General features: G+C 44.4%; 2 protein-coding genes across 19 annotated transcripts in view; one reads left to right on the top strand and one right to left on the bottom strand.

The window, feature by feature from the left end:
- The window catches only part of BRMS1L (BRMS1 like transcriptional repressor), a 41,920-nt gene extending 40,290 nt beyond the window's left edge, over window positions 1–1,630 (bottom strand). The window contains exon 1 of one of the 2 annotated variants that reach the window (XM_005307525.5): window positions 1,283–1,630. In XM_005307525.5, the coding sequence (XP_005307582.1) occupies window positions 1,283–1,418 (136 nt within the window). In that variant the 5' untranslated portion in view covers window positions 1,419–1,630. The remainder of the gene's footprint in view (window positions 1–1,282) is intronic. The other variant, XM_005307524.5, reaches the window with a different exon arrangement.
- Window positions 1,631–12,230: 10,600 nt separating this feature from the next.
- RALGAPA1 (Ral GTPase activating protein catalytic subunit alpha 1) overlaps window positions 12,231–17,582 on the top strand; it is a 247,743-nt gene continuing 242,391 nt past the window's right edge. For 15 of the 17 annotated variants that reach the window (XR_010600693.1, XR_010600692.1, XR_010600691.1 and 12 more), the window contains exon 1: window positions 12,231–12,626. Coding sequence is in view for 13 of the 17 variants with exons in the window: in XM_065593297.1 (XP_065449369.1) it covers window positions 12,521–12,626 (106 nt within the window). In the remaining 4 variants the exon portion in view is untranslated. The remainder of the gene's footprint in view (window positions 12,627–17,582) is intronic. The other 2 variants (XM_065593298.1, XM_065593283.1) reach the window with 1 other exon arrangement.

The following is a 17,582-nucleotide window of genomic DNA, read 5'->3' as shown; positions in this document are numbered from 1 at the left end:
TGGCTGGCAAAGAATTGTATAAAGTTGTATGACAGTTTTATTATTTCTAAGACATTCAAAATAAAAAGTACAATATAAATGTTTTCTTTTCTGAACACCATCTTCAGTGACATTATTGGCCCGCTGGGATGATTTGAGGACTGGCACTAAAGTAAATTGAGTTTGAGACCCCTGCTTAATAAATAGTCTGTGCCAACCTGTATTTAGCTCAGACACTCTGATGTCCTTCCCCTAACCTGAAGAAGAGATCTGTGTTACTGGAAAGACTGTACTGTCCACCAACAGAAGTTGGTCCAATAAAAGACATTACTTCACCTACCTTGTGCATCTCATATCCTGGGACCAACAACACTACCAACAGGTAATTTCTTGTAAGTGATATGTGGTATTTTAAAAATTATATTTATTCCTTGGAAAGTCTTTTCTATAGAACTTTTGATAAGAAATTTTCTGCAGTTTCTTTAAACATCCATAGTTTATTTTAAAAAAATGCCTTATTTGAGATGCATAATCTTGTCTTGTAGAAGTTAGCAACTGAACTCCTGGCAAGGGACAAGATGCTACAATGCTGTGTATGGGGAGGAAAAAAAATAGTAACAACTCAAGAAAGACAGATAGGGAGAAGATGCCATGCAGGAAGGGAGCAGGATAAAATCTTCCATGTAGGGGAAGGTGAGAAAGGATGGGCCCCCCAGGTCAGAAAAGGAGAAACTACCAGATAGGCGAAGGGGGCTGTGGCCCCCACATCAGGTAATAGGGCAAGAAGAAACTGACATGCAGAGGGAGTGTGGTAGCACAGGCTGTGGTCCCATGGGGTAAAGCAAAAAGCTGCCATGAACAAGGAGGGGATGAGACATATCCCCTTGGAAAGAGGAGACTCAGAAGGTGCCAGGCAAGGGAGGTGGGGCCGTGTCCACAAGCTGCCGTGCAGAGGGGGCAGGCCGTACCCCCGTAAAGGGGGGTTCACAAGTTGCCCAGCAGGGAAGAGTGTGGGCTGTCACCCCCACCCCACCAAGAAGAAGGGGATTCAGAAGCTGCGGTACAGGGGAGAACGGGGCAGATGCTGCCGTGCCGGGGGAAGGGAGCGAGCTGAAGGGGGTGGTGGTCAGAGGTGGAGGGGCGGGGTCAGATGCTGCCGTGCGGGGGCTGGGGCGGACTGCGGCCCCCATAGCAGGGGAAGGCGTTAACGGTCCCCGCAGTGTAACTGCACGAGCGGCCGCCCTTCCCCGGCATTTGCAAACGGCCCCTGGTGCCCCCGCCCACGAACCCGCTCCCCGGTTACCTGAGCTGTCCCCCTCCTCGGACACGGACGAGCTCTCAGTCTCCTCCTCCTCCGAGGAGCTTCCCTCGTTCTCCCCGTAATCCACCTCCATCTCATCGTGGTTGTTCTCCTTCTTCTCCCGGGAATGGACCGGCATCCTCCCCGGAGATACCGCCGATCCACGGGACCGCCCTTCCCTCCTCCTCCGCCGCCACCGGCTGCTCCTCCTCCTGCCCGCCCCTCAATAAAACCGCGCCATTCCCGCACGCGACACAACGCAACCCAAGCCCCTGCCGCATGGTCCTTCTCGCCGCTTATTGGTGGCTACTGGGCCGGGGGGGCGGCTCCCCCGCCATACTCAGCAAGTGTGGTAGGCCGTTGTGCAAAGCATCATGGTAATTGTAGTTCGTTTGAGGGGACTGTAGTTTCATAGCTGTGGATTAGATAGGGGAGGTGCCAGGCTTGTGATGAGCGCTGGGGTTGGGGAGGTAGAGGTAGGGAATTCCCACCCTCCCCTGCAATCCCTCTGGCGCCAAGGGTGCTGATCTAATTGAAGGGCTCCTTGATGGTTACCGTTTATGAGTTAAAGCTAGGAATATATGCCAGAGCTGGTTTCATCTCCTCCTGTCAGCCTTGCGCACCATGAGATGGGTCAGGGGAGTGAGGGATGGACGGACAGGCTGGCTGGCATGTGGGTGAATGGTCACACTCACAGCAGTACCACCTGGCCTAGACATCAGAACCCTACATCTGAATACTGAGCTTCAGTGTCACTTCAAACAGCAATTCTCCAAAATGATTAGAGGTTTTTTGTTTTGTCTTTTAACTGGAATTACTCAATTACCATTTACCTCAAATTAGCTAACACGTTTGTACCTTGGTCTGGACAGACCACAAACATTTATGGTTCACCCTAGGCTGAGCCATTTACCATAGGATTAAATCTCTCCAGCTTCCAATCTGGGGTTCAGCTAGGAGAAGCTTGAATAAGAGAGGTGACCAGCTCAAAGCTGATAAACTCCATGGGAAGGAAGCAGCAAAGGTAGCAAGGAAGGAGAGCAGAGGGGGGAAGCAGATGACTGAAATCTTTAAGCTCTTAAGAGGGCTTCAGAAGACAAAACTTTTTAGGCAGATGAGAAGCAGGGAGGAGAGCAAGGAGCTGTCTGTTCTCCCTTCCCTGACTATGTTTTATGTTGGCTGTTAAACATATAAGAGGTCTGTATTTTTTTCCATAAATGTATGCATGCAACTTTTCAATGGGGAATGAGTTGCATCTGTGGGGATAATCAGGCCCAAGAGTTTCATTGGCTTCCCTCCTCCTGACAAAACCAGTCTTGGACAGGCCTTCCAGGTTCTTGGTTAAATTATTAAGTAATAATTATGAATAAATGTTAACTCACCTTCACCTATTTATCTTAATGTGGAGCGCTGCTCCTTTAGCCATATTAGCAATTATGTATTTCACAGCTCTTTAAAATCAACCACAAAATTGTGAATTAATGACTACCTTATATCGTTTTATACATAGCAGAGAAATGTATTGCTCAGTCAGATCTTATAACTGTATAATAGACTTCCCTCCCCTACTTTCAGAATAGACACTAATAAAGGAAGGCTTCAAAAGAGTTTTGTAACAATGGGGTCCATGTAAGAACCCACAACACAAAATTTCTCTATTCACTTAAGGTGTGGACTGAAAGTTGGATGTGACAGCATGAATGTTTCCTTAGATGAGATTGGGATGTATTTAAAGATACCGCATGAAGTGTTTGGCACCAACTGGAATATTGCAGGGGTTCTCAAATTGGGAATTTCAAACCACAGCTGAATCACAAGGAGGTGGGATGGATAGTGAATAGGAAACTGAGGTTTAAGTATGAGACAGACTTACTAACAGCTGTTTTATTAAACTGTAGCTAGAAAGATTTGTCATAGAATGTAAATTATTACATATATTAATGAGGCCCAAAAACACTGGGCCACATAAATCAGTTACCCATTCTCATATGAGGAGGACAAGGAAAAATGACAAACACAAAAGAAAAAAATACAACCATCTTCTGCGTCGCTTAGTACTTCTTGTCTTGTCTGTATATCCTTTGGCAAAACTGGCAAAACCCTCCTAGCAAAGACAAGGTCTACATAAAATAGTTATTAATGGTTACAAAACACCATGAAAAACTACATTTTGTTGCTTTGTAATTAGAAATCTGCAGCTTCTCTATTCCCCCAATGGGATCTCTGAAAGCAGCTCATCCTCTCAACCAGGAGCAGTCAATTGCTACAGAACCTAAAAACCTCATAATTGGGTTCCCTGTTGCATTGTCAGTGATGCCTTACCTAAAGCATTCTTGCTTTTTAAATATCCCCCCTTATACATGATTGTGACGGGTTGGATCACAGAAACCCCCTTGGGAGCTGCCACCAGATGTGCAAAGACTACCCCTGCTTCTGTTTTCCCTGCCAGCTCAGGACTCCAGCACCCTGTCTTGCTGAGCCAGCCACTCCCGTCTGGCTCCAGACACAGATCCAGGGTCTGAATCTCCTGTCCCAAAGCTGCAAGTTTACCTGAAAACAGCTTACAGAAGTGCGCTTGTCTTTAGCACTCAGATGTCCAACTCCCAATGGGGTCTAAACCCAAATAAATCCGTTTTACCCTGAATAAAGCTTATGCAGGGCAAACTCATAAATTGTTCGCCCTCTATAACACTGATAGAGAGATATGCACAGTTGTTTGCTCCCCCAGGTATTAATACATACTCTGAGTGAATTACTAAATAGAAAGTGATTTTATTAAATACAGACAGTAGGATTTAAGTGGTTCAAAGTAGTAACAGACCGAACAAAGTAAGTCACCAAGCAAAATAAAATAAAATGCGCAAATCTATGCCTAATCAAACTGAATACAGATAATCTCACCCTCAGAGATGCTTCAGTAAGTTTTTTCTCAGACTGGACACTTTCCAGGCCTGGGCACAATTCTTTCCCCTGGTACAGCTCTTGTTGCAGCTCAGGTGGTAGCGAGGGGATTCTTCATGATGGCTCCTCTCTCTCTCTCTGTTCTCTTCCCCTCTTTATATATCTTTTGCATAAGGCGGGAACTCTTTGTCCCTCTGGGTTTCCACCCCCTCACTGGAAAAGCACCAGGTTAAAGATGGATTCCAGTTCAGGTGACATGATCACATGTCACTGCAAGACTTCATTACTCACTTGCCAGCACACACATATACAGGAAGACTCACAGGTAAATACAGCCATCTGCAGACAATGGGAGTCATCAAGATTCCAAACCATCACTAATGGTCCACACTTTACACAATTACAATAGGCCCTCAGAGTTACATTTTATATTTCTAGTTTTAGATACAAGAGTGGTACATTTATACAAATCAGATGATCATACTCAGTAGATTATAAGCTTTGTAATGATACCTTACAAGAGACCTTTTGCATGAAGCATATCCCAGTTACGTTACATTCACTTATTACCGTATTTTCTCTAAAACTATCTGTTACATTATATTGACTTATTATCAAGTTTTTATAAAACCATATAGACAGCACAACGTCACAATGATGGATTGTCTTCTCCCACAAGACCAACCCAACTGCTGCCAGTCCAGCAGCCTGCACCAGCAAGTCTTGACTGAGGTCAGTGTGGGGGATTATAGCATCAAAGACCATGTATCCAGTTACCCGTCCTGGCTTGTTAATAAAAACATATCACAGTAATGCTCAAGGACACTACATCTTAAAAAACCGTTACTGCAGTGTTTTGGAGTATTACTAATTACATGATTTTGGTTAAGGGAAGTTAAACCACTCTGTGGGAAGAACAAGCTTTGTGGCCTAAAAAAAAATACAAAAGATCAAATGGAAAATATTTCCATTGCCAACCTCAGAAAGTAGGAGAAGAAACATACCTGTACATGTTGAGTGCTGCAAAGTTGAGAAGGTGTTTCTGTGGTGCTTCCAGTTTTATATGTATAATCATAGAAAAGTAGGACTGGAAGGGACCTCACTAGGTCATCTAGTCCAGTCCCCTGCCCTGAAGCAGGACTAAGTATTATTTAGGCCATCCCTTACAGGTGTTTGTCTAACCCAGTGTTCTCAACCTGCGGCCCCGTTAGCACACAGCTGCGGCCCACATGACATCCTCAAGATCATAACTAGGGCACAGCGGACGGGGCACCTGCCCCGGTTGCAGAGGTGGTGAGGAGGTGCAAAAATGGGGTGGTGCAGGATCAGGCCCAGCGTCAGCCCTCCTGGCTGGAACGGGCCCAGTGACGTCAGCCCCCACCCCAGCAGGATCGGGCCCAGCAGCATTGCCGGTAGGTATGGGTGCTCAGCACCCCTCCAGCCCTCAAGATCGTGGGTCCAGTGACCCTGGCTGGAGCAGACTCCCCAGCCCTAGAACCGCAGCAGCAGGCAGGCAAAGCACGCTGCATGGCTAAGCTACCTGCAGCTGCGGTAGGAGACTAGCGGGTGCGGGTAGGGCGTTACGGATGGCTAGGGCTGGGGGGGGTGCAGGAGGCTGGTGCATGGGGAGAGGATGCGGGGGGGGGGCGGGCTGTGGGGACGGGGTTGCAGCCGGTGCATAGGGGACAGACTCTAGGTGGGGGGGACTGGTAGCTGGGGGCAGTCCCTGGATAGGGGACTAGATACTGGGGCACAGTCCCTAGATGGGGGATGGGGGTTGAGTGCTGAGGGGCAGTGCTTTTGGGGGCTGGGCGCTGGGGGAAGTTGCTGGGGGGCAGTTCCTAGGTGGGGGTCTGGGTGCATGGAGGGCAATTCCTGGGGGGTCCTTTTTGCCTTTCCCTGCAGGGCAAGCACGTGTACCAGCCTAGAGTTGAGGGGGGGGGGTCTGGATGCTGCAGGGACAGTTCCAGGGGAGTTGGATGATGGGGGGCATTCCCTGGCTGGGGTGAGGCAGTCTGAGGAGGGGCTGAGGGGCAGTCCCTGGCTGGGGGGCTGGGTATATGTAGGGGTAGTTCTTGGCAGGGTGTGTGTGTGTCCCACACTTGGTAGGGCTCCCATCTTTGTAAGGCAGACTCTGCAGCCTTGCTCTCTGGGCACTCAGATGATCAGCCATGCCACCAACAGCAACGTGGAAGTGAGGGTTGCAATACGCCATTCCAAGGCCCACTTATAGTAAATTAATTAATTTTAACAGTTAATGTTTTACTTATTTTGCTAATTTTAAATATCTTGGTAGACATTTACCAGTGTTGAAATGAAAGGTACTATATTGATTTGAATCCTAGTGCTGTCATATAACAAATACTAAACCTTTTTTTTTTATGTATAGGTAGTATAAATATTGTGTGGATGCGGCCCACATAACATATAGAGAGCTGCATATGCGGCCCACAATGGTAAATATATTGAGAACCACTGGTCTAACCTGTTCTTAAAAACCTCCAATGACAGAGATTCCACAACCTCCCTAGGTAATTTGTTCCAGTGCTTCATTACCCCTACAGTTAGAAAGCCTTTCCTAATGTCTAACCCAAATCTCCCTTGCTGCCATTTAAGCCCATAACTTCTTGTCCTGTCCTCAGAGGTAGTGAGAACAATTTTTCTCTCTCCTCTTTGTAACAACCTTTTATGTAATTGAAAATTGTTATCCTGTCCCCCCTCGATCGTCTCTTCTCCAGACTAAACAAACCCAATGTTTTCTATCTTTCCTCAGAGGTCATATTTTCTAGACCTTTAATCATTTTTGTTGCTCTTCTCTGGACTTTCTCCAATTTATCCACATCTTTCCTGAAATGTGGCGCCCAGAATTGGACACAATACTCCAGTTGAGGCCTGATCAGTGCAGAGTAGCATGGAAGAATTACTTCTCATGTCTTGCTTACAACACTCCTATTAACACATTCCAGAATCATGTTCACTTTTTTTGCAACAGTGTTACACTGTTCACTTATATTTACTTTGTGATCCACTATAACCCCCAGAACCTTTTCTGCAGTCCTCCTTCCTGGGCAGTCATTTCCCATTGTGTATTTGTGCAATTGATTATTTCTAAGTGTAATACTTTGCATTTGTCCTTATTGAATTTCATCATATTGATTTCAGACCATTTCTCCAGTTTGTCAAGATTATTCTTAATTCTAATCCTGTTCTCCAAAAGTGCTTGCAACTCCTCCCAATTTGGTATCATCCACAAACTTTATTGGTGTACTTTCTATGTCATTATCTAAATAAATTATGAAGATATTGAATAGAACAACACCCAGGACAGATCTCTGCAGGACCCCAACCAATATGTCGGTCCAGCTTGATTGTGAACCATTGATAATTACTCCTTGATTTTGCTTTTCCAAAAGGTTGTGTACTCACCTTATAGCGGGTTCATCTAGACTTTATTTCTCTAATTTGTTTCTGAAAAGCTCATATGAGACTATCAACAACCTTACTATAGTCAAGATATATCACATCAACTGCTTCTCCCCATCCCTGTTTGTCAAAGATGGATATTAGGTTGGTTTGATGTGATTTGTTCTTGACAAATCCATGTTGACTGCTACTTATCACCTTACTTCCAAACTGATTGATTATTTGTTTAATTATCTTTCCAGGTACTAAAATTAAACTGACTGGTCTATATAATTCCCTGAGAAGTCCTTATTTCCCCTTTTATAGATAGGTACTCTATATTTGCCCTTTTCCAGTTCTCTGCTCTCTCTCCCATCCTCCATTAGTTCTCCAATGACATCCCTGTAAAGAAAATAAAAACAAGTATACCTTACTATAACAATATAGTATTAGAGTTTGGAGCTATTACTATAGAATAGGGCAATATTTTTTTATAGTGATGGCTGTCACCTGATAACTATAAAATGTGAATTTGATGGTTTGTGAGTGGTATTCATGACTCATGCAATTCACAAGGAGATGATGATGATTATTGCAGAGTGCCGCAAGAATCACAGCTCTAAAGTACATGTAAAAATACGAAAGATAGTGTCTCTAATCTAGGTGAGATAGATCCAATACTGTATACTCAAACCACAGACGTTGAGAAGATCAGCGTAGGATAGACTATATGTCATTTCTTAGGTCCTGTTACAATTTCATGACAACTTTGCAAGTCTGCATCACCCCAGGAACAATATCTATTCATCAGCTACCTGTTCTTTACCATGTTTACTGATGATAATGAGAAAAATAGTTACATATGTTCTGTGGTTTATACAGTCAGATACTGAGATTATGTAGAGGTGTGGTAACCATTCTGTGTTAAAGCAACATTTTTGTTGGTGTCCAGTTCTGCTCCCATTGATGCTAATAGGAGTTTTTTGCAATTGACTTCAGTGAGAGCAATATCAGACCCAGTTATGGAATAGCCTTAGTCACATCATTGTTAAGATTGAGTGGAACTTTCTGTTTAGAACTGATTCTTTAAAGTGCTCTAAAATCCACATGTGACATTGCACTCCATATGTTTATGGAAATATGCTTATGAGTGTGAATATAATGTAACTGGAATATGCTTTATGCAAAAGGTCTCTTGTAAGGTATCATTACAAAACTTATAATCTACTGAGTGTATTCATCCTATTTGTATGAATGTATCATTATTGTATCTGAAGCTAGAAATATAAAGTATTACTGTGAAGTCCTATTGTAACTATGCAAAGTGTGGGCCATTAATGGTGGCTTGGAATCTTGATGGCTCCCATTAACCAGGAAAATTGGTTGTAAATTGCTCTGTTTACTTGCAAACCTTCCTGGGTACGTGCAGGCCATCCCTGAAAGAATGGAGAATGAGGTCTTACAGTGACATGTGATCATGTCACCTGGTACTGGAATCCATCTTAAACCTGGTGCTTTTCCATTTAAAAGGAAGGATGGGAACCCAGAGAGAGACAAAGGATTCCCGCCTTGTGCCAAAGCTATAAAAGGGGGTGGAACAGAACAAAGGAGGCGGCAGTCATAAGAAATCCCCCAGTTACCACCTGAGCTGTAACTAACAAGAACTGTACTGGGGAAAGGATTGGGCCCAGACTAAGAAGGAGTCTAGTCTGTGAAAGAAGCTTATTGGAACATCTCTGAGGGTGTATTCAGTTTCTTAATATATTAGGCTTAGACTTGCGTGTTTTTGCTTTATTTTACTTGGTGACTTACTTTGTTCTGTCTGTTATTACTTGAAACCACTTAAATCCTACTTTTTATACTTAATAAAATCCCTTTTTTATTATTAAACCCAAAGTAAGTGATTAATACCTGTGGGAGCAAACAGCTGTGCATATCTCTCTATCTGTGTTATAGGGGGTGGACAATTTATGAGCTTACCCTGTATAAACTTTATAGAGAGTAAAACAGATTTATTTGGGGTTTGGATCCCACTGGGAGCTGGGTGTCTGGGTGCTGGAGACAGGAGTACCTGCTGAGTGGTTTTCAGTTAAAGCCTGCAGCTTTGGGAATGTGGTTCAGACTCTGGGTCTGTGTTGGAGCGGAGTAGCGTGTCTGGCTCAACAAAACAGGGTTCTGGAAGTCAAGCTGGCAGGGAAAACGGGCTCAGAGGTAGTTTCAGCACATCAGGGAGTCTCTGTGACCGAACCTGTCACACCATATGTAAAGTCAGGTTTTCCTGAAAAATGTTATGCCGGTTGAATGCAGAGTTAGTGGTGTAAATTTGGGATCATTTGGTCCAAGTGTTCCTGAGGTAAAGACCTTCAAAAATGTATATGATTTTAACATTTTCATGTTCTTATAATGCTTTTTACACCGAGCTAGGGAAAAACTGTGGCCCTAATCCTAATAAAATCTATATAATTGATCTGCCCCTAAGCAGAGGGAGACTGGACCCAGGGTATCCCACCTGGGTTCCCTAACCACTGGATCACGGAGCCATTCTCACATGCTGTCTGTCTCTGGTCCAATGACTATTTAAGTATTTATCCAGAGTGGAACAGTTATTGGGCCAGAGAGAGAGAAAGAGAGGGGCAGGCAGATGGTGGGGCCTTGGGGAAGAGGTGAAGTGGGGGCGGGGCCTTGGGCAGAGCTGGGGTTGAACACTCTCGGGAAAAGGAGGAAGCCGACATCTGTGATAAGCACCGTCTCCCTGGCCAGACCAAAGCACAGAGACCGTGTGGAGTTCTGACCCCGCCAAACACATGGCTGCCCTGCCCAGAGAAACCTGGGACCACAACAGGATGGCACCCAGTGGCCATGAGGGGATACTATTAGAGATAAGTCACCACTGCAACTTGGACTATAGGGGCCATGCCTCACAATGAAAGGACGGCAATAGCTCACTGCAGTGAATGTAGTCTCCCTGCTGGGAGGCCCCCTACCCAAGAGTTGACTTACACGGGGCCTTGGGCTGGGACCTGGTGGAGTGGGAGGGCCTGGGTTCCCCTACCTCCCCCTCAGCCTTAAAGCCTGGGGCACCTTGATCAAGCAAGGGGCTGGAAGTTGAGTCCTCTAACCACTAAGTTACTTGGCCCTCCAATCCTCCCTGTTACAGTCCCATTCTATTATTTAAAATTTCTAAAACTATGCTTTAATTTTAGTTACTTAAAAATAAAAGAAAGATAAGGCCTGGCAAATTCTCAAAACAAAAATATTATTTAAAAAAATGAAGGTTGTGGAATTACAAAATGTATTTACTTGTCACACAATTTAGAAAACCAAGCACTTAAAAATAAATCTTGCACTGCCAGCTGATTGGATAAATTATTCTCATTAAGTATAAGTAATATATATTTAATATTAAAGAATCAACCTTCAGAGTTAAAGTTATTGTGCTGTAATGAAATGTGTTCTTTTATTATATCAGCAAGATAATGTTGCCAATTCTTGCAATTTTACCATGACTCCTGCAACAGTTCGTATATTTCTTAAACCTCCAGCTGCTGGGATCACATTATCACCTGAGAACCTCAGCTTTCATAAAAAAAAAAAGTAACCTTTTAGCATTCATACTTAAGGCTATGATTTTGGCACATAAATTTTTAGTAAATTTCATGGCAGAGGTGTGGGAAAAAGCCTGTAAGTCACAAAAGGGGGCATGAGAGTCCACCCTGCACCCACACCACAGCAGAGATGCATGTACTGCGGTGCTCTGTCTAGTTCCCTGCTCTCTGGGCATTGCGACCTGGCACACAAGATCACACTCAGGTTTGATGTGTCTGTCCCTTTTGCCTCCATCTACGGAGGAGGGATAGGCTCGCGCTAGGTCACAACATCTAGAGCAGTGAGCTGAGACCAGCCTCGCAGGACAGCAACTGCCACTGCAGAGTGGGTGCAGGACAGACTTCTCACAGACTTTATTCAAATTCATATTACTGTGAACATCATGACCTCTGTGTCAAAATCACAGCTTTACTCATGGTTGCAGAGAAATGCTTGAAAACACAAACCCTAAATGTACCAGAAGACAAAAAATGGGGGGGGGGGGGAGAGATTATTTTATAACTCGTGACTTTTAAGTCAGACTTAATGTTGGCAGATGACTTATGATTTTTGAATGCCAGGTGTTGGCTATACTGCCAACCTTAACTTTTGGGGACTTCTTCAATATTTGGAATATTGATATTTTCCTTCTCTGGCTATTGTCATTTTGGTGTCCTGAAGGAGACCCAGCATTGAGTCCTTATATCAAATGTCTTCCCTTCCTGCTCCCGTCTGGTAGCTGTAGTGTCAAAAAAACCTGATTTTGCTACTGATCATAAGAAGATGACACAGAGAAGTGTTAGCAAGAAATTGAAACTTTATTTCCTGACTCTCTTGGTGAGGGTTATCCCAGGGCTGGGGTCACTCTCCATTGACTCCAATGCCTCCTGTTACCGCAATCAACCCATCCCATGGCTCCTTCTGCTCCAGCTACTGACCTAGCTCAGTCCTGTGCACTACTCTCCCCACGCGCTTCCCCAAGCCCCACCCCTTTGCCACCACCCTGGGCGCTGCCCCCTAAGGCAGAGTTGAACCTTCCGCCTCGGCGTGCGTTTGGAACCTCAGCCCCGCTGTGACGTCACGGCGCGGTTGCTACGGGAACACCAGGAGTGTGCCTGACGACTGTCGTGAAGCAACGGGACTACTAGAGCTGTGGGGGGAGCTTAGGCCTTGTCTCCCCCTTTTTTCGGGCGCTGACTCCGCGCCACTCCCCCTCCCCCGCCGTATCGCCGGAGGAGGCGGTGCTGCCGCTGTTTGCTATGTAGGGGGCCTGGTGCGGGCGGATCCGGAGGCCGCTGTCCGCCTCTTGAGAGCGGGGGGGACCCCGACTGCCAGGCCGGGGGGTCCGGCGGGATGTTCTCCAAGAAGGCGCACGGGGATGTGCGGAAATCCACGCAGAAGGTGTTGGACACCCGCAAGGACCCGCTCACCCGCCTCAAGCACCTGCGCGTCCTCATCGGTGAGGCCCAGGGTGGGAGCGAGGGAGGCCGAGGGAAAGGTGTCCCGCCCCGGTGGCTGTGGAGAGCGAGAGGGGCTGGGCGGGGAAAGGTGCCCTGGCCTGGGGTGTGTGGAGAGGGAGAGGGACCCAGGCTGGAATGGGGGTGGGGGCGGTGCTCCGGCGTGGGGCGCGAGAGGGGTCTAGGTGAGGACGGGGGGAAACTGCCCCGACCCGGGAGGCGTGCGGAGCGAGAGGGGTCCCGGCCCCGAGGGGGCAGAAGGGTGGGGTCACTCCAGTTTGGGGTGTGTTACCTTGTGGTTAGCGACCCAGGCTTGTGGGCTCCTCCTGGTGAGCCCTGGTTGGGTGCTTCCTCCCTTCCTCGGCTGGCGGCGGAGCTTCTTGGCCCAGGTTCCTGGTTTAGAAAAACACAAAACGTAGAGGCTTGTGTCTGCCCAGTTGCATGGGTGAGGGGCAGAGAGAGGGGGGAGGATGGGCGGTGTTGCCTGGAGGGGGTGGGTGGATTCTCACCCAAAAATAGGAGGGCAGGCCCAGAGCCTTACACCAAACCTCTTTGTTGGCATGATAGTCTACACGGTGTTGATTAAGCGTAAATGACATTAACGTTGAGTGTTCCTAAGTAGCTCACGTCATGGAACATCTGCTTGGAACAGGGCTTTGCAGGAGTGCCTGGGATTTTATTCCTGTGGTTCTTGAGCATTGCTCTGCCATTCGCTGAGGCAATTTTTGAGGTGGAGTGAAGGGTTAATTAAATCCATGCCACCTCTTCTTCCCTCCTGTTCCTCCCAACCCCCGAAGACCTGTAATATGAAACACTACAGTAATGATGATTTTTTTGGAAGTTGAAATTTATTGGAAGTTGTGGATAAAAAGGGAGAAGTTTGTGTGTTTAATTTGTCCTGCGAAAGAAATATATGCTAGATCTGTATAAATACGGCAAAATTGTTTGATATCTTTGAATAAAAACTGCTAATGAGCTTTAATGGCATTTGTAACCCCTCTTATCCACGTTATATAAATGCTTGTATTAGCAAATTTTGTTTGTAAGAATTTTCACAGTAACAGCATCACAAATACTTGTTAAAATGTATTCAGATGTGTATTCGTGCTGGATGTGTTCCTGTAAGCTCCCTTGGGTTTGGGAGTCCTTCAGTTGGAGTGGAATCAGCACTAAGCAGTAGTTTAGTACAAATAGTGAATGATAAGTAATGTATACATGATGCAGTAATCATGGTGATGATAATTTGTTAGAGGTCAGTAGGTTGAAATAACAAATACATTTGTAAAAATCCAAGTCTGTTCAAGGATACTTGGAGAACAGAAAAAGTGATTACATTCACTGCAAATAGTGAGCTGTGCCCTGTTTTTCTGCCCTGAAATACATTAGGTGCAATTGTAGGTCTGTCACTTTCTCTACGTGTGATTTGAGCTGGGTCAAGAAGAATGACCTTGGTGCAACTGTGTTTCTTAGTTTTTGGGTAGGAGTCAATGCTCCCGGCTGTTCTTATTTGGGGGATATATAAGTTTCTCGTCCTTACAGTTCAAAACTGCCAAGAAAAATGGTTATTGGTATTTGTTCCTCTAAATGCCAATGCAAGGGTACAACTGTTAACATGTGGCAGCCTTATAGTTTACAACACTTATAATTACACTGTCTCAAAAGAGGATACTACATCCTTGTAATTAACTTCTCTTACTGCTGGGGTGGGCTGGAACAGCTATCTCCCTATCCTTGAAATCATTAAATTGTTCTTACCTGTTTATACTGGACCAATTGTGGCTTGCGCTGTGTATAAATACATAAACTGCCAGATAACACAGCTTTTAATCAACCAGAAAGCTCTTAACCGGCATTTGATATTTTCTGATACAAATCTTCAATCTAGTAACTAGGTAGTATACTGCCCAGGAGTTTATGCAATTGCACATTCTGCACTCTACTTTTATTCAAAAGAGGCAGAAGACAAGTAACTTCATCTTCTCCAGCATTTGAAGAGGTCTGCAATAGGAACCAGCCTCACAAAGGAACAAAATGCAATTCTGAATTTATATTATTTGGTTACCCTTAGTCTGTATTATTTTGTTTGATTTGAACTTCGAGTATTTACTTCCTCTCTTTTGGAAGTTAGATATGGTTGATAAGAAACAAGGGCTGCAGCTCTATTAGGAACATCATCACAATGTCAGCTAATGGTTCTTAATTAATCTGAGGTTTTTGCAATGACTTTAAAACAGACTAAATCAGTTGGGGCATGTTTTCCTTTGACTTTTCGTCCCCCCACCACATCCATAGAAACACAGCACCTGCCTGTTCCATTTGCCACAGTCTTAGGCCATGTCTACATTACACAGCTTTTACTGACATGGATGTGTTGCTACAGCCGTGCTGCTAAAAGTCGTGCAGTGTAGCTGCTGTTTGTCGGTTCTCCTGCCGCCAAAAACTTCCACCCCCAACAAGCGGCGTTCGTGTTGTCGGCAGGAGAGCGCTCCTGCCGACAAAGCGCTGTTCACACTGGCGCTTGTCTGCAAAACTTTTTTGTCTTTAGGGTTGTTGGGTTGTTTTTTAACATCTCTCTGAAAGACAAGAATTTTGTCGTTCAATTGCCAGTGTAGACATAGCCTTAGAGTACAGTCCAATGCATGACTATGTAGACGAAGGCAGATTTGCTGGGTGTGAATCTGTCTCACATCCTTTCTTTTTTTGCCATGATCTGGCTACAAAATTGTGCCTTCTTGCAGATGTGCACTCCTACATATGCGTGAATTGGAAAAATGACAGGACTTATTCTGGATGGTCCTATTGGCACCTCCCACATACACACTTGACAATAAAAGAAATGGATTGCTGATTGTCTGTAATCTTCTATTCTGTAAGGATTACTCCTTCCCTTCACTCCTTAAAAACATGGCGCTCACACACACCGTGCAAGCAAATCTGCTGCTTGTTTACAAAACACTCTGCCTCTTCTCCCATCCTCCTTTCATGATTGGTCTGCAGGACCAAATTTAAAAATATTGGTGCCAATATCAGATAGATGACTGGTAGTAATATCAGATAGATGACTGGTAGTAATAGATAAGGATAACTGTCTGTCTGCATTTATTTGGTACACCAGGAGCTATCCCCTAGTCTGAGCAGTGAAGTGTTGTATCTTCCTGTTTACCATCTTCTGTGACTACTCCACCACATTATAATAGTGGGCACTCTGCCATATGCTCCAGGGGAAGCCAACCCAACCACTCCAGTGTCATCTCTGGGAAAAGCTTTCCCCAATCTCTGCTCTGTTTTGCTTCCCCCCGCCTCTTTGTGAAGACTGACTTTTGTACCTGTCAGATCACTTCTTTCCCCAACTCCTGCATATCAGCAAGTTGTAGCAAAAGGAGAATCCCCCCAGCCATTTCACATCCATCAGAGAAGATAGGAGTTTACCTCCCTTCATAAACTTTAAACCCCTTTAATGGAGCTGCAAAGTACACTGATGGTAACCTACTTGGGAGCTGAATCTCTGCTGTACACTTATTGTTTGGTCCAGTAAGTGATTGTGTGACTACAGATCCAAGCCCTGGACAGTCACTGCTTTATTAGAACTCTTTGCATGTGTTAATAAAATAACGGAAAAAGGAGAATCAGCTGACATAACTTGTTTAGATTTTTCAAAAGGCCTCTGACAAAGTCCCTCATACGGGGCTACTAAAATAGTGAATATTTCCATGACTTCCCCCCCCATGATGATTGATTAAAAATGCCATTACTAGTCACCACATTCTTGATCAAAAGATGCTTTTAGTGAAGTGTGTGTGCGCACAGACACAAATGATCAACAGTTCTGCAGTTCATTCACTATAAAAGTTACATGATACTATAATGTAGTGCTAAGGAAAACTAAACTCCAGTTTCATTATAGTGGTCCTTCAAATACTGTACTGGCTGGGGTCCCTATTTTCTGTGGTAATACAAATAATTAATACATGATGGCTTTTTTTTTAACAAGGGGTTGGGGAAATTTTTCAGTTAACTAAATTTTTAAATTAAATTACTGTAATGAGGTAGATCATTGATCCTTTCATGAAGGTGAACTTTAACAATGTAGACTTGCTCTGCTGCCATTCCATCAATATCTGAACTGATGCTTCCGCTTGCTGAAGCAGAAGGCATAAGAAATATATTTTTCAGTCAGACTGTGTAAATGTGCCAAAAAGCAAATACTCCCTCAAATTCTTGTATATTCTGTTTGCTTTGTGGAATCAGTTAAATTTGCGTTGTTGTAAACAAGATCCTTTGAGAATAAAGTATTAGCTTAAGCAGAATATTTTGTCTGTTCTGGTCCTGATAGTTTTATTCCACAGTAAAAAAGTAATGGGGAAAGAATAGTTTTATTTTTGATGAAAATTTTGCATCTAATATTTAAAACTAAGACCAACTTAATAGCTGCTAATGCAAACCAATTATTGGTAGTATTGTGTTTTGTAAACATGTTCCACAATTGCAGTTTACTGTTTTAAAATTTTAAAGTGGTCGAACTCAAGAATTTTCATCCATAGCAGTCCTGTTTGTTGACTTTGAGTTATCTATAGCTATCTGTAGAGAGGAAATAGGTCTGTACCTTACAGCTGGATGAAACATATGTTGGACATCCAGTTTGACAGGTCTCTTGCTTAATATTTCTGAGATGCTTACAGGTGTGGATTTGCCTATGTAGGTCAAATCAGAAGGGCTTTAAATTAAATACCTGTTTGAACATGTTTGTTATAAAATTTCAAAAGGATAAATATCCAATGGCTTTATACTGTAAAATGATGCTTTATAATCTCACAATCTTGCAAGCTATAGTAGCTGAAAGAGTTAATGATCGTTCTAGTAAAGGTGATGGGCGGGGGGGGGGGAATACTGTTGCAAAGAGAAGCATTCTGGAATTTTTTTTAGGGGTGATAGGCCACAAAGTTCTTACTGGATCTTTA

Source organism: Chrysemys picta, chromosome 4 (assembly GCF_011386835.1).
Source record: "Chrysemys picta bellii isolate R12L10 chromosome 4, ASM1138683v2, whole genome shotgun sequence".
Classification (NCBI taxonomy): Eukaryota; Metazoa; Chordata; order Testudines; family Emydidae; genus Chrysemys; species Chrysemys picta.
The sequence above is the reverse complement of the archived record's forward strand: the minus strand, read 5'-3'. Positions and strand labels throughout refer to the sequence as shown.